At 38.9% G+C, this 26,829-nt stretch overlaps 1 protein-coding gene across 1 annotated transcript in view; it reads right to left on the bottom strand.

The window, feature by feature from the left end:
* AATF (apoptosis antagonizing transcription factor) overlaps window positions 1-26,829 on the bottom strand; it is a 102,356-nt gene that overhangs the window by 61,655 nt on the left and 13,872 nt on the right. The window contains exons 5-7 of the mRNA XM_068529923.1: window positions 4,176-4,290; window positions 2,418-2,625; window positions 1,716-1,880 (exon numbers count right to left, since the gene is read on the bottom strand). Coding sequence (XP_068386024.1) covers window positions 1,716-1,880; window positions 2,418-2,625; window positions 4,176-4,290 — 488 coding nt within the window. The remainder of the gene's footprint in view (window positions 1-1,715; window positions 1,881-2,417; window positions 2,626-4,175; window positions 4,291-26,829) is intronic.

Raw genomic sequence — 26,829 nt, 5'->3', positions numbered from 1 at the left:
TCAGTAGGAAAACACAGCTGGTGGGATTGGAAATTAATGCAGCCTTTTTGAGGCAATTTTACAACATCTATCAGGTTTTAAAATGTATATTCTCTTTGATTTAACATTTCCACTTCTAGAAGTCTATCCATATGTTCACACAAATACCAAAATAAAAATGCTCAGGAATGTTTCCTATAGCACTGTTTCTAGAACTAGAGACAACATAAATATCCACTGTTCAAATAAATTATAGTACACATCCATACAATGGAATACTCTAGCCATTAGGAAAAATGAGGTAGATCTACATGTAATGACATGGAAAAGTATCTAGAATAGTTTAGAAAGTTGTAAGATTTTACATATAGTTTATAACATTTTATATATTTATACACACACACATATATATATATCCAACCCATTTAGTTAAAAAAAGACAACCATATTTTTGTAAGTGCGTACGTGTTATATGCGTGTGTGTGTGTGTATATATATATATATACATATTTATATATATAAATAGAAAATACCTGGAAGTGTGTTACAACTATGAACATTGGTTAAACCTGAGGAGTGGACTTTTTAGACTAGGGGGAATTTTACTTTTCATTTTAAATTCTTCTGAACTTAAAAAATATATTAAGTATATATTTCTACTATAAATAAAGGTTTCCTTTAGACAGAAGAATCTGCCTATTCCAATCCTGGATCCTCTTCTGGAGCGTCTAAACATCCAAAGGAAAGCCTAAAGTACATGCTCGCTTCGATACTGGCATTTCTAAAGAAAAAGCTTTAAAACAGAATTTTAAAAATTGGATTGGGGCTTCCCTGGTGGCGCAGTGGTTGAGAATCTGCCTGCCAATGCAGGGGACACGGGTTTGAGCCCTGGTCTGGGAAGATCCCACATGCCGCGGAGCAACTAGGCCCGTGAGCCACAATTACTGAGCCTGCGCGTCTGGAGCCTGTGCTCCGCAACAAGAGAGGCCGCGACAGTGAGAGGCCCGCGAACCGCGATGAAGAGTGGCCCCCGCTCGCCGCCAACTAGAGAAAGCCCTCGCACAGAAACGAAGACCCAACACAGCTAAACATAAAAAAAAATAAAAATAAATAAAAATTGGATTACAGGGCTCCCCTGGTGGCACAGTGGTTAAGAATCCGCCTGCCAACGCAGTGGACACAAGTTCGAGCCCTGGTCCGGGAAGGTCCCACATGCCGTGGAGCAACTAAGCCCGTGAGCCACAACTAGTGAGCCTGCACTCTAGAGCCCGTGAGCCACAACTACTGAAGCCCACATTCCTAGAGCCTGTGCTCTGCAACAAGAGAAGTCACCGCAATGAGAAGCCCATGCACTGCAACGAAGAGTAGCCCCTGATCGTCGCAACTAGAGGAAGCCCGTGCACAGCAACAAAGACCCAATGCAGCCAAAAATAAACAAATAAAATAAATAAATTTATTAAAAAAAAATAAATTGGATTACAAATGCTTCCATGACCAGACTCAGATCAAACTCAAAATTAAGAGAAGGCTACACACAATAATAGCTTCATTTTTTAAAAACTTTCCCCTCCCACATATTCTCAGTTTCTCAACAATCTAGGAAAGTAGTGCTTTTTTCCCTTTCTTTCACTGACTTCTTATACCCAGAGGAATACCTACAAGGAGATGATAAGATTTTTCAGTTAATTAGCCTCCTAGAAACTGCTCCCATAATCACCATGCATCGCAGTTCTTACCGGCTGTCCTGGCAAACTCTCTGGGACAGGCTGGGCTGCCGGCTCAGGTTTGCCAAGAACTCGGTAGATAGAGCGCTTGGTCTGTGTCCTTCGAAGTAATCTTTCTTTGTCCATCAGAATATGATCAATCTGAGTCAAGATTGAACGTTCAAAGGCACCAAAACCCTGCAACAACATTAACCAGTGTCAGATAACGTGGAAAGTCTCTGCTGAAGGCAGCTACGTTGGTTTCCCTATCTTTCTGTGTCAGCAGAGAAACAGACAATCCTCCTTCCAGGAGGGACTTTCTGTTAAAGACTGAGTTTCTGAATGGCTCTAATTGTTCTCAGAAAAAAAAAAAAAAATTAGTCCCTAAGCAGGTCATATTAGTTTCCTATACCCAGAGATTAACTTCGGCTCCTTTAATAATAATTGTTTTAAAGTCCATTTCTTTAAAGTATTTTGTATTTCCAACACTTACAAGACCACAACTTCTAGAATAAAATACTTTTTCTAATAAAGTTGAAATCCCATGCCTGAATGGCATAAACCCCAATGGATTAGGGTTAGGGTTAGCGTTAGGGTTCAGTAAATTTTTCTACAGAAATGACTGATTACTATGACACTGAGGCATCATCCACATAAGGGAGCTGTACTTCCAATTTCTCACAGCTGCTTCAGGTTGCCATGATCTGCCTTACATGCACGAGTGCACACACTTGCCTTCCCCAGTTTTCCAGAAGCCAGCTTGGTCTTATCATGCCACTTCTGGAGCGTGCGGTTCCTGTAGACGGTGAAGTCGGCGAAGCGCTTCGCTATGAAGCTGGGGTAGTCCTCAGTCTCCAGCTTCCTCTTTGCTGGGGCCCTCCTCTGCTGCTGCTGCTTCTTCTCTGCTACGAGCTCTTCATCTTCACTGGAAATCTCCTCCTCACTGGAAAACCAGTAAGAACACTGAGTCCAATGTAAATAAACGTTACCTAAATAAAAACTTCGGCGTGGGACTTCCCTGGTGGCGTAGTGGTTAAGAATCTGCCTGCCAATGCAGGGGACACGGGTTCGAGCCCTGGTCCGGGAAGATCCCACATCCCACAGAGCAACTAAGCCAGTGCGCCACAACTACTGAGCCTGCACTCTGGAGCCCGCAAGCCACAACTACTGAGCCCTTGTGTCACAACTACTGAAACCCGCACACCTAGAGCCCATGCTCTGCAACAAGAAGAAGCCACCGCAATGAGAGGCCCATGCAACTGCAACTAGAGAAAGCCCACACGCAACGAAGGCCCAATGCAGCCAAAAGTAAAATTAATTAATTAATTAATTAAAAAAAACAAAACCTAGGCCCACGTGCAGTCAAGAGTATTTGTGCCTTCCCTATGCTGTCTGCATCTTAAATAGCACGGGAGATGTGAGGACAGCTTTTTTGTAGTTGCTGGAAGAAAACGTTCGTGAGGTCAAACACAAACTCATGTAACTTTCCAAATAAATATAAAAATAGATGGTTTCAAAATATTTTTTAAAAAGCAAGCCAACTATAAAAATAAATGAGGTTGTTAAAAACATTATTAGAAATGCACATGAACCAGGCCTATACCGCTACAGGAGGGTCTTTAAAAATTAAACATATAATCATACTTTTATGACCTCAGTCCCCAAATCAATAAGGGAAATATGTCTCCCTGTAACCAACTGCTCAGGAAAGCTGAGTAATATTGGTCAAACCAAATGAAGAGAAGCAGAATGTGAAGAAAACTCAAAGGGGTAGGCCACAGAATCCGAGCTAGACTGTAATACCCTCAACCGTGCGAGGGAACACGAGAGCCTACAGCTACGGAGCCAGCTACACTGCCTGGACCACCAACCCCAGCGCGCAGGAAGTGCTTACTGAATGCGAGCTCCTCTCCTTTGCCATTCCAACTAATTCAGTAGAAAGGTATGGAGCAGAGGGGAAGCCCAACGGAAAACAGCAGGCAGGTGCCCTATGCGGCAGGCTCAAACAAAGGGGGGAGGTGGAGGAGAACCTTCATCAACTGTGATAATTTCAGGAAGGGAAAAAATGGTTCTTTCTGCTATTTCCTGAAATTTTTCCACCCTTCGCAATAACTGCTTCTTCCTTCACTGAAAAGTCGACAGTTGTGACCGGCAATTTCATGTATGGGCAACAAAGTGCTTCATAAACATTAATTAAGTGTTCATGTTAAAAATGTGCTTTCACCTATAATCTCACTAGACCTAAAAAGAAGGCAAGATTTTTGCAGAAGCTTACAAAGAAGCTTAGGCACAACTATGCATAAAAATCCAAAACCTAATTCCCAATTTACGTGTCATCCTGGCCACCAATTAAACGTAAGAGGCTCCTTCTATTTTACTAACATTAAGTCCGATATCTGCCTGGAAAGGACCTGACTTTCTTTTTCATAAATAATGGGAAACCATTCAGATGAAAAGAAAATAAGCAATTCCATAGTTCCATTCCCTCCTTACCTTTCTGCTTTGGGCTTTGTTCCATCTACTAGAGATCTAGTGTCTGGATACTGGAAAAGCAACTCTTCCTGAAGATCTGCCAATGATCTCAACAATGCTTTAAGTGCCTTGTGACCTGGGAAATAAAGCAGAGAGAAGGAACAGTTAATTATCTACAGTTCTCCGAAGTAGGTGATGCTTATGACACTGGACTCCTGAGCAGTACTGGCTGAGGGGGTGGGCACAGGGTACGCCGGGACTGAGAACTCTCTGAAATACAGAATTCCTGAAAGGAAATAATAACAGTGCTTACCTCATAGGGTCATTGTGAGGAACAAGCAAGGTAACAATGTGTAAGGTACTTAGAAGAGCGTCTGCAGTAAACTGTGAGCTCTTAAATTTAGTAAGTTTGACAAACTCCTTCCTTGCCTGTCATCATAACCAATCATTTTTTTCCTTTGGTGCTTCTTTCTCAGATATTTTTCTACAGGTTACCCATTGACCTCTTGGATTATCCCTTTACTGATCAACTCCTTAAGCAATTCCTTCTCTTCTAAAGAGCACAGCTTAGTCCTGGGGTCCCTACCACCACCACCACCCTCCCCCAGGAGATCTCCTTTGCCTCTGGTGTGAGCTACCACCTCATTCATTCAATCTCCCAACACATACCCTTAAGGAAGGTTCCAGTTCACGAATAGAAACCCAAGTTAATGACTTACTGTTTGCAGTACAGTCATCCCTCGGTATCCGCAGGGGATTGGTTCTAGGAGCTCTCCCCCAGGATAACGAAACCCATGGATGCTCAAGTTCCCTATATGAAAGGGCCTAGTATTTGCATGTAACCTACACGCATCCTCCCACATACTTTAAATCATCTCTAGATTACTTACAACTAGTACAATGTAAATGCTATAAAAATCATTGTGAATACTATGTAAATAGTTGCTAGAGTGCTGCAAATTCAAGTTTTGCTTTTTGGAACCTTCTGACATTTTTTCTTTCCAAGTATTTTTGATCCAAAATTGGTTGAATCCGTGGATGCGGAACGCAAGGATATGGAGGTTCCACTGTACTGAACTGTGTATTAAAAATTTGCACACCAAGAATATGTTCTCACCTCATTCTCCTCACAACCAAAAGGAGGCACGTGTAATAAAACTGGTCAGGATTAAGTTTAAAGTCTATGACCAAGGACTTTCAGAATAAAATCTGGCCCTCTGAGAACCAAACTCTTACCTTCTTTATCAGCAAAATCCTACTAAAGGGGCTAAATAGACATTGATAACTACTAGTTAAGTTTTGACAGCACTCAGACATCTCTCTTTATAATCAAACTTTCACATTTCCAGCAACTGCCAAGAAAATCTTCACATGGATGCTCTGTCACTCCCTCAAACACACCATGTCAGAAACAAAACTTCTTTCTTCCAACCTAATACTTCTCCTTTGTCTGATTCTCTCACCTCTGTTTAATGTGTTTTCACAGGAGATCACTGACATTTTGGTGCCCTTATTCGATATATTCAGTCAGTTGCTAAATCCTGTGGTTTCCATACTTCCTATCACTAACAGTTGTCCATCTGTCTCTGGCTATGCTTCGATCACTCCTTCCCGCTTTCCTTTAGTAACTGTAATCTTCTCACAAGCATCCTTACTCTCATTTAGCAATCCCTACATTCATTTTTATTTTATATTCCAGACTAACTTCAGCCCACACGAACTTCAGTTTAAGTGATTTTTACGAATTTGATTCTATCTCTTCTGCTTCTACCTTGCCCAGCATGAGTAGCTTCCTCACTATTTTACATCTCAACCTATTTCATCAATGGGACACCAACACATGACTCAGACAAGTTCTCCAAACAGATCACGCTGCAGCATTCCATTTCAACATACGGCTAAGAGCTTACCCGAGAAAGCCTCCTCGGATTGGTCAGAAGGAACTCAATGACCCAACAGCTACTTTGCATTCCTCCAATAATCTCCATATAAGACTATATAGGGACTTCCCTGGTGGTCCAGTGGTTAAGAAGCCGCCTGCCAATGCAGTGGACTTGCGTTCGATCCCTGGTCAGGGAACTAAGATCCCACATGCCTCGGGGCAAGTAAGCCTGCACGCCGCAACCACCAAGCCCGCACGCCCTGGAGCCCACGCTCCACAACTAGAGAGAAGCCTGAGCGCTGTAACTAGAGAAGCCCGTGAGCCACAATAAAAGATCCCACATGCCGCAACCAAGATCCTGCATGCCACAACTAAGACCCATCGCAGGGACTTCCCTGGTGGCGCAGCGGTTAAGAATCCGCCTGCCAATGCAGGGGACACGGGTTCAATCCCTGGTCCGGGAAGATCCCACATGCCGTGGAGCAACTAAGCCCATGCGTCATAACTACTGAGCCTGCACTCTAGAGCCTGCGAGCCACAACTACTGAGCCCGTGTGCCACAACTACTGAAGCCTACACACCTAGAGCCCGTGCTCCGCAACAAGAGAAGCCACCGCAATGAGAAGCCCGCACGCAGCAACGAAGACCCAGCACAGCCAAAAAAAAAAAAAAGACCCGATGCAGCCAAAAAAAATAAATTAATTAATAAAAATAATAAAATAAAATATTGTTCTTGTATCCAAAAAAAAAGGACTATATAAATACAACTTGCTTGTTTAAACGTAACAGAAGACCCTTGATCACATCTTTTCTAAATTCCACATTCTAATCCTTTTATAATCAGTACATATCCACACCACCTGGGGGGACCTGCAATACCTAAATATTACCTGAAAAAAATCCAAAATGCCTTGTGTTCTAAACCAAGGTTCTCAACCTGTTACTCTGAATCTTAACAAAACAAACAAACAAAAAAACCTTTCTACCAAATATAAAAATAAAAAGTTACTCTCATGAAGAAGAAAAAAGTAACACAGAATTATTCTTCGGACAGTTTTGGGGAAATGGATTAGGTACAAACAAGATGAGAAGTAGGCAAGAAGAATAAAAAGAATAAAGATATAATAATTTTAAAGACAAGAATTACTTCAAATGTGCTAAGTGTGTAACTAGGATAATGCAAAATTATGTATATATACATATGTAAATTTTTAAAGTAATGAGGAAAGCAGAGAATACAAATAACTACAAATATTAGGTTACCACAAATGATCATCTATGAAAAGAGCTGAAAATTATAAACAGAGATTCCATATAGCTAAGGTTCTGAAAGTTATGTTACAGCCAGAACCTTAAGAAAATAGAAGAGACACTAACACTTGGAAGGAAGCCCATGAAAACGCAGAAATCTCCTCTCATCCAAATTCTGTGCAAATATGAACCACTGTTTTTACCTCCTTTTCTAGAAAGAGCTACATCTTAAGAGAGCCCATGTTCTCCAAAGTGAAACTACAAATCAATTTTGCATTTGCAAAGTAGTCTTCAAAATTCCCAAGACTAAACCTTGAAAATATTAGGCTATGTGAAATAAGTCAGTTGCAAAAGGACAGATATTGTGTGATTACACTTATATGAAGTATCTAAAAAAATGGTCAAACAGAAAATAGAAGGGTGGTTACCAAGGGCTGGGGAGAGGTGGGAATGGGGACTTATTGTTTAATGGACACAGAGTTTCAATTTGGGATGATGAAAAAGGTTTTGAAATGGACAGTGGTAATGGTTGGTTGCATAACAATGCAAATGTACCGGCTACTGAACTGTACACTTTAAAATGGTTAAAAATGGTAAATTTTATGTCATATCTATTTTACCACACTTTTTAAAAACACCTTAAAAAATCCTAAGACCAAAGTTGTAATAATTCTACCATCCCAGTCTATCTCTCTACAGAAAAAAATCGTCTACCTTCCTTCAACCTGGAGCCTAGTCCAAAAGAACAATGGAATATTATTCAGCCTTAAAAAGGAGAGGAATTCTGACACATGTTACCACATGGATGAACCTTGAGGACATTATGCTAAGTGAAATAAGCCAGTCACAGAAGGACAAATACTGTATCATCCCACTTATATGAGGTACCTAGAGTAGTCCAATTCGTAGAAACAGAAACGGTGCTTGCCAGGGGCTGGGGGGAGAGGGAAATGGAGAGTTGTTGTTTAATGGGTATAGAGTTTTAGTTCTGCAAAATCAAAAAGTTCTGGAGACTGGCTGCACAACAATGTGAATATATTTAGTACTACTGAACTGTACACTTAAAACAGGATGGTAAATTTCATGTTATGTGTCTTTTTACCACAATAAAAAATTATAAGAACAGGAAAATCAAGTGCCTGTCCCTTACTTCCTCTAGGTACCATGTGTCCATGATCTAAAATATGAGATCAAGAACCACGCAGGGAAGAAGCTGCAAAGCAGTTCATCATGTTTATAGCTGCTTGCCCCCAACAAGCAAGTCATAATTTGACTCTCACATGTAACATAACTAAGAATTGTGAAAACGTCCAACAAAAAGACTACTACTTTTAAGGGCCACTTTCAAGTAGCTACACAGCCCTTTTTTTGTTGTTCAAGTCAGTTTTAAAAAATCCATCGCAGATATATTAGACAGCATATCAATCCAACAAGAAAGCAGAGAGCCAATATCAGTAAATCAAAGTGTGCCTTTCTGTTAATACTCTCTCATATGTTCTCATTTTATACACCCCTTCACCCAGTCAGAAAGTAGCCCTAAAGTATTTAAGCTCCATTCAGGGATAGCACCACCATGCATCAAAGTGTCAAGAGACCTACCAGAGATGAAATCTGCAATTCTGTGCTTCTAACCACCAAAAAAAAAATGTTTATCAAAGTCAAGTCACCTGTGGCCAACACATGGACAACCTCCTGCGAAGAGATTTAGAAGCCAGAGCCCAATTCTCGTTTCTTTGTGGTGTTAGGGCCACATTTCCTTCTAGTAAAATTTTATGTAAAACCTGAAGAGACGATGAGCAATCCTCTGCTGGTCGCTGTAGGCCTCCTGGAAGCCACAGCTGACGAGGGTGAGGAAAGACTCTCTCCTAGAGGCTCAAATCCAATAGTGAATTCTTCCCAGCCAAAAACCAAACCAAAACAAGCAACTCTCTTTAGCATTCATATAGGGCTGAATTCTACTTGTTCAACCCTATGAATGAGAAAGGGAATGGAATCAACAGTTTCTAGTTCACCTCTAGTTTTTCTCCCAATTAGCATCTGAGTTAAAAGTTAAGAAAAGCTGCATATACTTTCTTCTTGTTCAAAAGAACAAGCCCAAACAGTAATACTGACAGAATTTGGAATTATGATACAGTGGAGCCTTCACGTAATTCTTTGTTGAAGAAGTTAGGGCACCTGGCCACAAAACAAATGGCGACTGTCAAGGACATATATGTTTATTTTGTCTTACATGGTCCATTTCCAGAGGCTTTTCCCTTAAGAGGAGATTAAGAAGGACATGTGCCTCACCTTATTACCACGATTCAACCCAAGCATCTGGGCACTGGCTTTAGGAATAATTTCCCAAGTAGAGAATAAAAAGAAAGAGTACTTTACTAAGGGTCAGGAGCCCTGTATCCTAACTGACACTATCACTAACTAGTCATTTTCCACTGAGTGGACCAATTTAATCTCTTCGAGTCCCAATGGTCTCATCTATAAAATGTAGATAATCCTTTGCCTGCTTATCTTGCAGAATTAAGGTGAAAAATAACAAACGCTTTTATATATTAAGGTATTCTGCAAATTTTTTAATGCTGTAGAAAGAGAAAGTATATTACTATCACAAAATCAGCGTCTTTCACATGGTGAAAATCTCTAGCTCTGCTTGTTCTGCTCTACAGCACTAGGACTGAACTAGTATTCATACATTCCTATATTAAGTATTCATTTACATGCTACCCATATGCAAGCATTCTATATATAAAATGTCACCGATCTAAAAACCATTTTCACTTAACAGCTTTATTTTTTCCCCTGATTCATCTAGGCTGCTCGACGTAAACAAAACTGTAGGCAGAGAATAAGTTTGGACATGGGCACACAGTTCATTAATTAGATTATAAACCAATAAGTAAAACTTCTGGCAAGGGGATGGAGGGCAACGGGAAGAGCAAATGTATAAAGTAAAATAAAGCTCACCTTATCAGTTTTTAAATATCCACACAATCATTTTTAAAGTAAATATGCAAACATACAATTATTTATGTGCAAGTAATATAAACTCCCACATTCCTATTACCCCAGATATATACATTGAGGTAGAATATACAGATCGCAAGGGCATTTTTTTTTTTTTTCCTCCTTCCAAAGTAACTCTAGGACTGCAGCTAAACTATAGGTCAGAAGGACACACGATATACTGGCCTGAGAACAATACTTTTCATTCAAATCCATACAAGCCTGCCACTTGCAGTAGTCATCCCCGGCAATTAATCCCCCAAGAAAGACGTTTGATTAAATCTTTTCAAGCAAATCCTTTGCTTTGCTTTTGTTAGTTCACTTCTTGTCAACATCCATTAAAATATGCCTTTAATTCTCCCACAATCTTAAAAAACACCGATTCCACTGTCTTCAACTTTAATCAACTGTATGGCCGGCATTTTTCATTTCATAATAATGTGCTGCTTGGAATTCAAGAGGCAGGCTCAGCATCAATCATCTGGTAAGAATTTTTCCACTGCAATAAATATGCAAATGAGGAGAGCCAGTCAGTCGTATTTCAGGCCCGACTTGCTAGTGTTTTAAAAAAGACACAAATTTATTAATTGCCGGTGGCCAGAGGAATCCTATTACTTTGGGCATTGATTACAAAGCTGTGTGAGTGATTATTGTGCAACTCGCGGGCTACCCAGGCATGAGGAAAAATTATTAAAGCAAGGCAGAGATTATCAACTCGGAATAACAATAAGCCTTAACATTTAGGCCCTAACTTCTTCAACAAAGAATTACGTGAAGGCTGCACTGTATCATAATTCCGAATTCTGTCAGTATTACTGTTTGGGCTTGTTCTATATTCCCCAAGCAGAATGGCGTTACCAGTAAGGAAGAGCACTGCAGGTTACAAATTCCTTAACACCCACTGTGTGGATGAGTCGCTATCATTTCCAGGGTGGGTGCAACTAGAATTTTTATATATCCATGTAGGTATACGCATACACAGGTGTGGGCACATATATATCCCCCGATTTAGAGAAACGGATGTGCTCTTAGGAGGACCACGTTTCAACTGGAACAGTAGAAGAAGTTCTGTCCCACTGTGTTGGTTGGTTGTGTGAACCAAAAGTAGGATTTTTTTTTTAATGGTACAAAATCACCACCAGGATAACTTTTCCAAAGCAGAGCGTGGGGACTTATATTCTAAAATCATGACAACTAAGCCAAAAGCAGACTTGGGTTTTGCGACCTCAGGGAGCCCCATGGCGGAAGGCATGCAGTCTGTGCAGGGGGCTATGGAGGAAACGATTTGATGGGCTAATTCTGAATGCAAAGTATTTTTGTGAGAAACATTCAGCCCAAGACACATTAAATCAAGTAAGAAAGAGGACTCGGTGGACAAAACTTATTTTTTCTCTTAAGAGAATGATGTAGGGAATTGGGGAGTAAGTGGAAGTTGAAATAAGGGAGAGATGAAGAGACATAGGATAAAATATGTTGGGTGAGCCCCCTCACAGAAAGAAACCAAAAGGAAAAATCCTTCCCATTTTACATTACTGTCGCGCTAAGTTACATGATAGATAGTGTGCATTTGAGTTCTGTGGAGGGACATCCCACTCAAGCTGTGACCAGGTATGAATGTGTAAGCAAGGGAAAAGAAGTGCAGAATATCTTAGGTTTCCCTGAATACTCTCAAATACCTTGATGAAGTGTGTCAATAAATCCTTAAAAAGCCCTACAGGACACAGCAATCTAACTGATCAATGTACTTCCCGAAATCCACTAGCTACCTTCCATTTCACAGTTCCTAGACAACCTCCATTGTTCCAGAGTACTTACCTGAAAAGGGAAATTTATTTTTCCCCTTTAAACAGAAAGGGTAAATGCTCAGAGCACGAGGTACTTAAAATCCAAGTTTATTTACAAGTAATTGCTTAAACTGTCTAATATAGGAGTTACCCTGGGAGAGTGGGGATACTTTCATTTTTATTTGATACACTTTTGAACTGTTTGAATATTTTATAAGCACATATTACTCTTACAATTTAAAATACTATTAAAGTTTAAACTCTGAAGTAAGGGAACTTGTTAAAAATGAAATTAAAACCACAATCCAAGTAACCTTCTGTTTCATATAAAATAGTCTGATCCTTTCATATTAAAAAGTCTTTAAATAAACAGGTAGTGAACTGTCTCGAACCAAGGGCCCAAATTCTCTATACAGTATGGGTCTAGAAATGGGGGTTCCCATGCAGTTAATCCTTCCTCTCTCAGTATCCTTCACAGCATTGCTACAACACATATTGTACTGTGCACGTTGTAAGCTGCTTGAGACACAGACCTTGTCCTGCCACTCTAGCAGCCAACACATCACTTGGGCCATAAAAAGTACTCTACAAATATTTCAGTTCCAGAGAACTGATGCCCAAGTCACATGACAGAACATCTAACTACACTATCATTTCCAAAGCTAAATGCTGACAAGCAAACAAAATGTGGACTCCCTATTTGCTACCTTCAATAACTGTGTATCCTCAACAAACTGACCTTTTGTTAACGGAAGCAAGGTAATCAAACTTAACTTTTTCCTTGTTTGAACACGCCAACTATAAGATGTATAGGCTACTCCTAAGAGTCTCAAAACCACTGTATCAGATTTAAGAACTTACAAACATGAAAATAATTAACAATTTTTGTTAGGCATGTTACAATGCATTCTCATGAAAACAGTCATCATCGCCACTTGGATAAACTGAGGCTCAGAAAATAAAAGATTATTTTATTTGCGTTCCTTTTAATATTAGTGAAGGTAAGCACTGCTTATTCATCAACCCAAAAATGAAACACGTTGAGACGTTGCTTTCACGTAAAAACATTTAAATGATGCTTTAAAAGTGGTTTACCTATCTCCACACCTTGCTGTGAGCATCCTGAGGCAGGGACTGAACCGCTCACCTTGGTATACTGGGTGTTGGCAAACGGCAGACTCCACGTTGTTGAATGAAAAACTGAATAAAAATGACATCCTAATATTCTTCCTGGCATGTGCTTTTTGTGTGTGCATTTCAAATCTCCAGAGAACTAACTATAAGTATAGTACCAGTATTTATTTATATAACCCTTTTAAGAAGAGGGAAACAAATACTGTGGCCACAGAGCTATAGCCTAAGAAAAAAACTATTACCACTATTAAGATTAATAGCTAACACTTATCAAGGACCTACTAAGTACCAGACACTAGCCTGAGCACTTTTCATGTATTAACTCATTCAAATCCTCACAACAATCCTTTCAGGTACATACTATTATTATATCACCATTACACAGATGAAGAAAATGAAACACTACTACAAGCTTTAAAAAAAAAAACTGCATGTTTTTCATTTTCTAGATCAATGTACCCTTATGGGATGCGTATCAAAACTACCTGGAAAACTAAATGAAATTTTCAATTCCAAAAAAATGACAAAACTGCCCTTCTCAATACCACGACACAATAAAAAAACACTAGTGAGGGGACTTCCCTGGTGGTCCAGTGGTTAAGACTCCACGCTCCCAATGCAGGGGGTCAGGGTTCGATCCCTGGTCAGGGAACTAGATCCTGCATGCTGCAACTAAGACCCAGAGCAGCCAAATAAATAAATTAAAAAAACAAACAAACAAAAAACAGTAGTGAGTTTCTGTTAAAATGCTATATCTAAATTTGGTCCTCACACGTGAAAAAACAAAGTGGAGAAACTAAAGAAAGCCCAAATCATACGGATGGAAGGCAGGTCCGGTAAGACAAAAGAATATTTGCTTAACCCGAAAAAGAAAATGTTAAGAAATGGATTAATAGTCTCCAAAATTCAAATGGCCAAATACATCCAAAAAAAGATGCTTAGCCTTACTTAAAAAAAAAAAATTAAAACAATGTGATACTTTTCTGATAGTGCTTGATGCTGGCAAGAATGTGAAGGGGCACTCTCCATACACAACTGATAAGAGTTAATTAGCACAACGGATGCAGAAAGCAATCTGGCAAAATGTATCAAAGTTTTACACACGCATACCTCCTGACCCTACTATTCCACTTCTAGAAATTAATTCTAGAGAAATAATCAGATAAGAAAGCAAACAGGTGGGTACAAAAACATTATTTTTTAGCATTATTTATAATAAGTAAAAACAGCAAACATCTTAAGTGCCCATTTATAGGGTATTTAGCCAGATAACTTTCTGGGCAGCTGTTGAAAAGGGTAAGTATAAACAGAATTTGGTTTGAATACACTAAACCATAAATACTTTGGGGGATAACTGAAGTAATCTGAGTATGGAGTGGACATAATACTTAGGACTGTTAGGAAGTAGTGATTTGGTTAGGGGAGATGACAGGGTTACACAGGAAACAGTCTTACTTTTTAGAGCTATTGATAGAAGTATTTAGAGGCAAAATGACACGATGATGAGTGCTTTAAAATACTTCAGGAAAAAGAAAATGAAAACAAAGATAGCATAGTATTTTTTTTAAAGAAAGAACAGGTAAGACACTTATTAACATGGGAAGATGGTTCTAGTTCAACGTATCCTTATGATCGCATTTACGGTTTAAAAAAAGGTTCAATTGACATAAATACCTAGAAGAATATACACCAAACTGCTAGAGAGAGTTCCCTCTGAAGAGCACTATTAATAGAAAGGAAAAAGAGGACTTTCACAACCCATGTTACGTATTTCAGGATTAGGTCAGGGGGAGGGGGATAATTAGTACTGTTTGAAAAAGAATTTTTTTTTACTACAAACTTCACTTTAATAATTTTTTTAAAAAGCTGATTAAGATTAAATAAATATATTCAAGAATACAGAGAGGTCTTCTGAGGTAGATATAACTCTTCCTTCCTGTCAACAGAATAATCAAACAAAAAGACAGATTAAAATAAAAGCAGGAGAAATTAGAAGTGGCCATACATTTGATTGAAAAGGAGATCACCCATCCCTAGAACTAATTTAAAATTTTCCCTGTATGACTCACAAAAGAAATACAAAAGACCAATAAATGTAAGGAAAAAATGTTTACCCTCGTTAAACACTGGGAAATGTAAATTTTTTAAAAATGCAAATTAAAAGAAGCAGAAACCATTTTCCACCTACCAAAGTGACAAAGATGAAACAAAATTATAATATCCAGGGTTGACAAGGATAAGGGAGACTGACATTCATATAAAGAAGATGAGAATGTAAACTGATCCAGCTTTTCTGGAGGGCGAATTGGCCATACAGATCAAATGCCTTAAAATTGTGTATATCCTTAGAACACGTACTAATTCCACATCTAGAAATTTATTTTATGAAACAAAGTAATCACAGATGTGAGTAAAGATTTACTAACAATAATGTTTATTGCATTATTTATAAAAATGAAAAACTGGAAACAATCCAAATGTCCAACAATAAAGAACTAGTTAAACTACCCATATGATGGAAAGTCTCTGCTGCCATTAAAAATAATGCTGTAGAACAATATTTAATGACATGGAAAAATATTCATGATCTCTGTTAAGTAGAAAAAAGCAGACTGCAAAACAGAATATAGAATATGGTTCCATTTTTGTTCTAACTACACACCCACAGGGGGAGAGGAAACCAGAAAATATTTATACCATATACCAAAATATTAAAAATACATAACTCCAGCTGCTGAGATTGAGGAAGATTATTTCCTTACTTTCCCTTGGCCATTTTCTAAATTTTATATAATGAATATGTAGCACATTTATAATAAGAAAAACACATTTTTATCTTTTTCTTTATCACTTAAAAAAAGTCTTGCCTGCCTATAGGGGAGGGACTAGATCATCTGATCCCCCAAGGGCCCTTCTAGCTCTCTTACTGAAAAAGCAGTACGCAAGAATGATCTTTAGAAAAATTGAAGGATACATTTACGACTCACACTCTAAGCCTTCTGTTTTACAACAAATTCATCTCCATATCTCTCCTGCCTTCATTCCTTTAAGCTTTGGCATTTATTCCATTTCTTTATTCCCTCATACTTTCTTTAAAGAGAAGATTTAAAAAAAAAAAACACACAGATTAGAGTAGTTCAGACTATGTGCATAGTGATGGCCTAGAGCAGTGGTTCTGAAGCAAAGCAGACGTCATACTGGCCTTGCCTCTAACTGTGTGGCCTTAACCAGGTTACTTAACCTAAGACTTGATGTCCTCTTCTGTACAACATAGTTATCAGCCAGCCCCTATTTCACAGGCTGCCATGAGAACTAAATGAGACATTCGTAAAAACTTAATACAGTGCATGGGGAGTAGTGCCAACTAACAAATGGGAGCTATTTTTATTATTTTTAGAGAATAGTGGCATCCTGCATTGTACTTGCTCAATAAAATACCAAGATAGAAGTAAATTAACCATCCCGATTCTCAAAAGGTCACTTCTGATTTCTTTTCCCTCATTTCCTTCTACCACATGAGCCTTACTGAGGACACGGGAAATGCTTTCTAATCACTCGAGTTAGCACGTTTGTCTCTGCCCTCTTCCAAAGCCCCACCACTGCTGACATTCACGTAGCATAGATTATGCGCCATCTTAAGGATGAAAGAATCTTTAAGATTATCTGAACAGCCCCTCTACCTATAAAAATTTTCCTTGCATGAAACCGTATGAATAGCTAGTAAAAACTCTTCTCAAAATAGTAGCATTTTGGACTTATCGAGAAGCACATTTATTCAAACTGCCTCAAGAAAAACAGAATCTGGGAGATTTGAGACTAAACACCAAGCGAAACAATCAATACTACATGAGAGCAAATGAAAAATTACCAAAGAACTCAAACGAAAGTCAAGTGTAGTCCAAGCATAACAAACTTTCAAAGCAAGTAATATGGGCAAACTTATTTGGGGACAGGTAATAAATATAATAATTATAATAATCAAGAGAGAATTATGTCTTAAAGGTATCATGACATACTGACTTTCCCTAAGATAATTTATAACTAATATAATAATAGCCTTTGCTTTTTTTCCCCACACCTCCCAATCTCCTCTCCTTGTCAAACTTCCATTAAAGCTTAATGGAAAAATATATACAGTGGAAGAAAATATATATTAAATATATTAAAATATCTGGAAGAATACACCTCCATTGTTTTCTCTGAGAAGGAGGTATGGGGATTTGGGAAAGTGGAAGAACTTTCACTTTTTCTTTTACATACATCTCTACTGTTTATGTATTTTTTTTTACAGTGAAGATTTTATACATACCTTTATATATAAAGATATATGTAAAGATTTTACATATATATTGTAATGGAAGAGTATAAGGACAAATTAAATTAAGTCCCATAAAAGCCCTAGCAAGTTTCATAAATATCAGGGGAAAAAACGTCTCCACTCTTTCGAAAAATGCTTTGCAGCTTCTCATGGTATTTTTAAAGATGGACTAGCTACTGTTGGGAAAATACATTATGAGTAGGTAAGCATTAGCCATGGTTGAAACTGGAAAGCAGGAACCTGCTAAACCAGTGATCTGATTTCACATTTCCAACTGCTTTTATACCATCTAACATATCAAGATGGAGACCACCTCCGGCTTTGACCAAGGCATCCAAAAGAAATGGTAACAGAACCCAAACACTTTGGAAAGTGATTTCATGAGAAATAAACTCAAAAAAGGAATATTACGAAACAGCATACTTGACATAAGCATAGGGGTATGTTCTTCTAAATGTCTGGGGTTATTCGGATTATGAAAGGCAACCTCATGTATCAGTACAACTATTATTACCAAGAGGGAAAAAAAATCTGCAAATTCAGAGTGAACAGAATTATGCCTCCTACATTTAGCCAAGTGAAACAACCAACAAAAACCAAACACATAAATTCTCTATGTGTTTCAGAGGTTTTTTTCCCTTTAAACAAAGGATTTACTTTCTGCTCTTCCTGTGGCCCCCTACATTTGGATCCCTTGTTCCTACTTTGGTACAATGTATCCCTAAGTAGTTTCAATGAGTTGTGAATTAATTGTCATTCACAAGCCAAAAAAAAGAAGAAGAAAGAAAAAGCAGGATTAACTGCAATTGCCACTACAACTGAGAAACTTGCATCTTGCACTCTTACCATGTAAATAAGGCACAGATCCTGCAGGAACATGCCAAACACCAAGATTCTTAATTAATGGAGCTCTTTAATGTGCAAATCAGGAACAAATTGCAAGTTCTGACTTGCATTGATTATGAAAACATTAATTGAATGAGCAAGACCCTAAAAAAAAGACACAATCCTAAATCTTTGAAGAGACCAAAAGAATACAAAGCTCTGGAAACCAGACAAGTCTGACCAATGTGTAAAATGCAAACCTAAAACTGAGGCCTGCTCACTAGTACACAATGAATTTAAAAACAAGAAACAAAAACCTCAACAGTTTAATCAGAAAGCAATCACCATAAAAGCATCTATTCCACCAACATCTAGCATTAAGAAGAAAAATGACTGTTCACTCCAGAAGCTCACAGACACTGCTTTAAGGAAAAAAACTCACTTTATATATATACACACTTATATGTATATAGGTATAACAAAACAATGCTGTCTCTTTAAAAAGAAATTCATCCTATATAAATTATAGCCATAAACTTTTCCTGCAGTGCAGTCTAATTAATTCTTGCTCTATACACAAAGGGAAATGCTGGGTGACAAATGGGTGTGAAGCCAGAAAGCTGCCAGGTCTGCAAAACATTTTCTACTTCAATTTATAAGCAATTTTGCAGTAAATCATCAACCAGAACCTGGAATCTCAGGAATCTCTGAGTGTCCAAACCACATTATATCACTTATCAAAGAGAGAAGGAAAAGGAGTTTAAAGACATCTCATTTTTCAGTTCTAACCCACATCAAAATCTAGAAGCTCTGCATGATCTATTATTCTCTTCTGGGTAAGGTTTTAGTACCAGAGATATATTTTTCAAGCAAAAATGACACTACAGGTTGATGTAGCCCATTCCTCCATCCCTAGAAGTACTGTATCATGTACCCATTACCATAAGAAATATTCCCAGAGTTATGTGGGAATAACCACACAACTATTTACACCCCTCCCTCAATCTAAGCAAAATGTTCACAATCAAGCCAAGCGGAAGGGTTCAGAGGCAAGCCAGTGGACAAAATTTAGGCCCGAAACACTCCAAGGAAATGAGGCTACCGAAGAGGAAAATAGAAACTTACAGGAAACAAAGAAGAAAGCAGGGCTGCCCCTTTGTAGTCAAACCCTTTCCCCACCCCTAACCTCTGCCAGCCACTGACCTATTCTCCGTCCCTTTAGTTTTACTTTTTCCAAGATGTCATATAAATGGAATGTTAAAGTATATGTATAATATTTTGAGACTGGCGTCTTTCACTAGCATAATACCTTTGAGATTCATCAGTGATTCTGCGTTTATCAATATTTTGCTCCTTTTTATTGCTGAGTAATGTACCACAATTTATCCGTTTGTCTACTGAAGGACATTTGAGCTGTTTCCAGTTTTTGGTGATTATGATTAATGCTGCTATAAACACACACATACAAGTCTTTGTGTGGACGTATGTTTTCATTTCTCTAGGGAAAATATCTAAAAGTAGGACTGCTGGATCATCTCGTAAATATACGTTTAACTTTATAAAAAACTGCTAAGCTTTCTTCCAAAGTGGCTATACCATTTTGCATTCCCACCAGCAATGCATGGAAGTTCCAGTTGCTCTGCACCCTTGCTGACACTTGATGTTGTCAGGTGTTTGTTTTTAGTCATTCTAATAGGTATATAGGGGCATCTCCTTGTGGTTTTAATTTGCATTTCCATCAACACTAATGATTATGTTAAATAAACATCTTTTCATGTGCTTATTTGTCATCCTATATCTTCCTTGGTAAAGTTTCTGTTCAAGTATTTTGCCCTTTTTTTTTAAAGGGTATTTTTTATTGTTGGGTTTTGAGAGTTCTTCATATATCCTGGACACAAATCCTTTGTCAGATGAGTGATTTGCAAATATTTTCTTTCAGTCTGTAGCTTTCTTTTCATTCTGTTAAGGCGTCTTTCAAAGAGCAAAAGATTTACTTCTGATTTAGTCCAATCATCAGTTTGTTCTTTTAAGGATTATGCTTCTGATGATCTAAGAACTCTCTCTAACCAAAGGTCATGAAGATTTTTCTCCCATGTGTTCTTCAAAACACTTTATAGTTTTATGCTTAACATTCAAGTTGATGAACTATTTTGTGTTAACTTTTGTATGAAGTATGAGCTGTAGGCTGAAGTTCACTTTTTTTGCAAATGAATGTACTATTGTACTAGCACCATTTGTTGAAAAGACTATCTTTTCTCCACTACCTCTGCACCTTTGTGAAAAGCCAATTGCCTATATTTGTGAGAATCTATTTCTGAACTCTCTATTTTATTCCACTGGCTAAAATAAATTTAAAAGGAATAAACCCACAAAGGAAGGACAAAGTACAAGCATACCTTGTTTCACTGCACTTCGCAGATACTGTGTGTTTTACAAATTGAAGGTTTCTGGCAACCCTCTATTGAGCGAGTCTATAGGCACCATTTCCCAACGCATTTGCTCACTTCATGTCTCTGTGTCACAGTTTGGTTAGTCTCACAATATTTCAAGCGTTTCCATTATTATCATATCTGTTTCGGTGATCTGTGATCAGTGATGTTTGATATTACAGTTGTGACTGTCTCAGGGTACCACAAACCATGCCCATATAAGACGGTGAACTCAACCAATTGATTGTTGAAATGACAACAAAGGATTTAGAACATTACATGAACTTAGCTGATGATAAAGCAGTGGGAGGGTTTGAGAGGACTGACTCCAGTTTTGAAAGAGGTTCTACTGTGAGTAAAACGCTATCAAACAGCATTGCCTGCGACAGAGAAATCATTCGTGAAAGGAAGAGTCAATCACTGCGGCAAACTTCATTGTTGTCTTATTTTAAGAAATTGCCACGCCCCACCCCCGCCTTCAGCAAACACCCCCCCCACCCCCACCCACCGGCCCCCCCCCTCGCCGCCACCTCCCCGCAATCAGTCAGCAGCCATCAACATCAAGGCAAGACCCTCCACCGGCCGAAAGATTACAACTCACTGAAGGCTCAGATGACAGCATTTTGTAGCACTAAAGCATTTTTTAATTAAGGTATGCAGATTTTTTTTAGACATAATGCTATTGCTATTATACACTTAATAGTATAGTGTAGCCATAACTTTTATACGCACTGGGAAACCAAAACAGTCATGTGACTCACTTTATTGAGATATTCGCTTTATTGCAGTGGTTTGGAAATGAACCTGCAATATCTCCGAGGTATACCTGGATAAGAGAGATGACAGCAACTAAGTTTTGTAAGCTAAAAAGCCAATGACTACATGGTTATTAGAATGTCTGAAATTAAAAAGACTGACCATGCCAACTGTTAATAAGGATGTGAAGCAAGTGGAACTTTTATACACTGCTGGTAGGATTGTAAAATGGTATAACCACTTTAGAAAACAGCTTGGCAGTTTCTATGAAAATTAAACATATTTACCACGTGACCCAGCCATTCCGTTCTTAGTTCTCCAGGAGGCATGGAAGTATACGTCCACACAAAAACATGCACACAAATGTTCATGGCAGCTTTATCCATAACAGCTAAAAACCAGAAACAAAACAAAGCAAATGTGCTATATCCATATAATGGACTACTACTCAGCAATGAACTGCTGATATAGGCAAAAACATGGCTGAGTCTCAAAATAATTACACTGAGTGAAAGACAGACAAAAAAGAGTACAAACTGCATGATTCCATTTATATAAAACTCTAGCAAATGCAAACGAATCTACAGTGACAGAGAGTAGATTAGTGGTTGCCGAGGAATGGGGAGGGACAGAAAGAAAGGTTACAAAGAGGCTGAGGAACTTCTGGGGATGAGGAATACGCTCATCGTCTTGACTGTGGTGATGGCTTCATGGTGCACACAGAGGTCAGATTGTACAGAGGCTGCTGACAGGTGAAGCAAGACGAGGACTGAGAACTGACCATTTAACTCAGCAACATGGTGGCCATCTGTGACCCTGAGGAGCAGTTTTGGTGGAACAGGAGGGATACAGGCTTGACTGGAACGTGTTCATGAGAGAACAAGAGAAAGGGATTCAAGACAGTGAGTACAAACAACTCTTCCCAGGGATGCTGTTTACAGGGTTAGGGTTACAGGAATGGGACCTATATGCAGTTTACTGTATGTCAATTAGAGCTCAGTAAACCAGTTTTTTTTTTTAAAGCAGATGGACAAATAACTGACTTAGCAAACCTGAGCTAGTTGACCTTGGTGCTGGCAGTGAAGAAAAAGAAGCAATCCCCTCACGGTCCAGAAGATTCAAGAACTAGCAGTGCCGGGCACCTCTAGGAGAGTAGAGGAAGGTAGGGCTACAAACAGTCAACACACCTCTTTACTCAGGCAGACGTTTAGAGGTTTATCCCTTGAAGAGAGTTAAACATAGGGTCTCTGGACAGGCGGACACCAGACACAGTTGAGGCAAGGGCATAGTTCTCGAAACGGGGAATAAGCAGAAGTTCACAGATTGAATGCTGAGACCCCCAGCCTACCTGCCTCCTACAATGCTGGCAGCCAGGCAGGAGATTAGAAGTTCTCTAGCAACTAAGATCCCATAAAGAGCAAAGATCTAAAAATACTGACATGGGGGTTTCTCCACATGGCCCAGATAGATCACTTTACAATGGAAACCACAGACAAAGAGCCTCATCCAAACATACAAAGCTACTAATCAGCTTTTGAGTAACCCACTCTTGAAAGTCAACAGCGGACAAAAGATCACCAAATATTTGAAGAAAACATCTAACGTATTATACCCAGGTTAAAACAAAAGAAAAGAAAGCATCTTGGAGTAAACAGACTACTCAGGAAGAACTCTTAAGACTATACATACATATATACACCAGGTATATCCCCAGAGAAATAAAATGTATGACAAGAAATAAAAATACTCAACAGATGAGAAAATAAAGCTGAGGAAATGTCTTAGGAAGTGCGGGGGCGGGGGGGGGAGAGAAAAGAAAAAAAAGACAGAGAGAAAGAACTGGAAAACTGAAGAGAAAAAAAAAAGAAGAAAATCAGAGGAAAAGTCTAACACCAAATGATAGGCCTTGCAGAAAAAGAAGAGAAAACAGAGGGAAGAAAAATCACTAACAAAATAATTTCAAGAAAATTTCCGAGGACTGAAAGATACGAGTCTCCAGCCTGAAAAGGCCTGCAGGCACTCTGCACAATGATGAAACACATCCACACCAAGGTGCATCATGAAATTCCAGAATTCTTTGGACAAAGAATTCAAAACAGGGAGGAAAAAACAGTAAGATCAGGGATCAGAATGGCTTCTGACTCACCAACAGCAACTTCGGAAGGTGGAAGGCAAAGGAATATTCTATAGACTTCTATACACAGTCGGCAAACCAATCAATTGTGATGATAGAGTAAAGGTACTTTCAGACAATCAAGGTCTAAAAAAGTTTCCCTCTCGTGCATCCTTCCTCAGCAAGCTATTAGAGGGTGTGCTTCACCAAAATAAGGGAATAAGCCAAGAAAGATCCTGACAAGGAGATCCATACAAGTGGGAAGTGAAGGTAATCCCTAGGATGGTGGTGCAGGGAGATCCCAGCATGACGGCCGGGCACCGGAGAAGGGTAACAGTCCAGATTAGAGCAGGTCAAAAGGTTCTGGGAGATGGGGCTTCCCTGGTGGCGCAGTGGTTAAGAATCCGCCTGCCAATGCAGGAGACACAGGTTCGAGCCCTGGTCCAGGAAGAGCCCACATGCCGCGGAGCAACTAAGCCCGTGCACCACAACTACTGAAGCCTGTGCTCTAGAGCCCACGAGCCACAACTACTGAGCCCGTGTGCCACAACTACTGAAGCCCGCGCGCCTAGAGCCCGTGCTCCGCAACAAGAGAAGCCACCGCAATGAGAAGCCCGTGCACCGCAATGAAGAGTAGCCCCCGCTCGCCGCAACTAGAGAAAGCCCACGCGCAGCAACAAAGACCCAACGCAGCCATAAATAAATAAATACAATTTTTTTAAAAAAAGGTTCTGGGAGAGACTTCTTTAGGAAGGTAAGCTGGCAGAAGAGCTGATGCAACTGATTATCTTGAGGGGAGATTTAGACAACTGGAGAAAAGTTCAGGCTTGAATTACAGCATAGAAAACAAAATAAACAAAAAAGTAACAGTTATTAACTCTAGAAAACAAAATGATGTGTGGGAAAGGAAAAGTAATCATGGCATATATACTACAGGGCTCAGCTGTGAACAGTGTTTACACAGACATAATAATGTAAACACTGACTACTGATCTAACCAAATTACAATATAACCAGGAAGGGACAGAAAGTGTGCATGAGTGTAGTAGGAACAAGGGCTAAATCCTCATTATCATAATGAGGAGTCAATAAATAATGCCTAAAACTGAAAAATCTAGTAGAAATGAAACATGTCAATTAGAGATACGGAGATAAATTCATGAATTCAAAAAATAATAATAATAATTTAAAATATAATTGTTGCTTTAGGAGAGTGGGTTATGTATGGCAAGGTAGTGGAGTGTACAGTCAGCAGACACTAGTTTTCATAACAAGCTCTGTAGAATTATTTGACTCTTTAAATTGTATACATGTTTAACTTGGATAAAAATGTAAAAGAGAGGAAAAAAGTCCAGAGTAAACAGAAAAGCTGGTGGAGATAAGGATACTTCTAAGAACTAAAGTGAATATAAAACAAAAGCAAAAGAACTTTAAATGTACATAATATACTCTAAGTATATTAATTATATAGAAAAGGAACACTCAGAAAACAAAAGATCTTTTAGAAATTAAAAATATGATTGCAAAAAAAAAAAACTAGGAAATCAAACTCAAAATTTTTCTGAACACAGACACAGAAAATCACAGAAAGATGGAACATGTCAGAGAAAAAACAACACTAATCCAGTTTGATAGCTAAAAGAGAGCAGAGATGATGGAGGGAAGGAAATTAGCAAAGAAATATTAGAAGAGATTTTTCCCAAAAACTGAAAGACCACACAGTCTTCAGATTAAAAGGGCCCAGTAAGCACTCAACACAATGAATAATAAAGGACCCATACCTAGACATAGCTTCGGGCAATTTCAGAAAATCAAGAACAAACAGAAGATCCCAAACATTTCCAGAGAACAAAAACAAGTCACCTACAAAGAAATGAGACTCAAACCAGCAACCACCTTCTCTTGGACAACATCTGGATGACAGAAGACAATAGGGCATGTGGAAGGCTGAACAATGGTCCCCAAAGATGTCCACATGCCATTCTAATCCCCAGAACCTGTGAATACATTACTTTACGAGGCAAAAGGACTTCGCAGGTGTGATTAAGTTAAGGATCTGCGATGGGGAGAGGATCCTGAGTTAGCCAGGTGGGCCCAATGTAAACAGGAAGTCCTTACAAGAGAGAGGCGATAGGGTCAGAGTCAGAAAAGGAACACTTGGTGTGATGGGATTGCTGGTTTTGAAGATGGAAAAGAGCCATGAGCCAAGGAATGCAGGCAGCCTCAAGAACCTGGAAAAAGCAAGGAAACAGATGCTCCCCCAGAGTCTCTGGAAGGAGCACAGCCCTGCTGACACCTGGGTTTTAGGATTTTCTAGCCTCCAGAACTGTGAGACAATAAAGTTCTGCTGTTTCAAGCCACCAAGTTTGTGGTAATTTGTTGTAGTAACAATAGGAAACTGGGACTTCCCTGGAGGGCCAGTGGGTAAGACTCCAAAGCTCCCAATGCAGGGGACCCGAGTTCAATCCCTGGTTGGGGAACTAGATCCCACATGCATGCCGCAACTAACAGTTCGCATGCCGCAACTAAAGATCCCGCATGCTGCAACTAAGACCCAGTGCAGCCAAAATAAATAAATAATTAATTAAATATTAAAAACAAAAAACAATAGGAAACTAATACAGGGCAGTACCTTCAAGTTCTGAGCGAAGGTAATTTTCAACCCAGAAATTTATACCCAATCCATGAAGAATATATTGATATCAATGACAAATGAGGCAGAGCATTTTTAAATCTGCAAAAAATCAGATCATTTACTCCCCATCCATGTTTGGCACCAAATTGACAAACTGAGATACAGGAAGAGCCAGAACACAGCTCCACCCTAGAAGAGCAAGGAAAGGAAGTCCCAGGAGGACCCGGTGTGCTAGACCCAGAGAACAATCCACTCAAACTGGGAGAATGTAAGAGGAGAGACCGCATGATTTAAAGTTTGGGGGAAGAAGGATTGAGATGATAAAACTGAGCCATCAGGGGAAAAGAAGAAAATCTAGAGACCTAGGAAAAAAATGACATAATAGATAAACAGTCCAAATGTGAATCAAAAAATAAAAACAACAAAAGAAAAAAAGAAACACAAAAAAATAAAAAGAAGAAAAAAACAAATGTGAAGCAAACTAAAATACAGCATGATTTTAAGCAACTGATGGAGGTTTATAAAAAATCTACTTGAACTAGGAACTA

Source organism: Eschrichtius robustus, chromosome 20 (assembly GCF_028021215.1).
Source record: "Eschrichtius robustus isolate mEscRob2 chromosome 20, mEscRob2.pri, whole genome shotgun sequence".
NCBI lineage: Eukaryota > Metazoa > Chordata > Mammalia > Artiodactyla > Eschrichtiidae > Eschrichtius > Eschrichtius robustus.
Note: the sequence above shows the minus strand (reverse complement) of the source record. Positions and strands in the feature narration are given on the sequence as shown.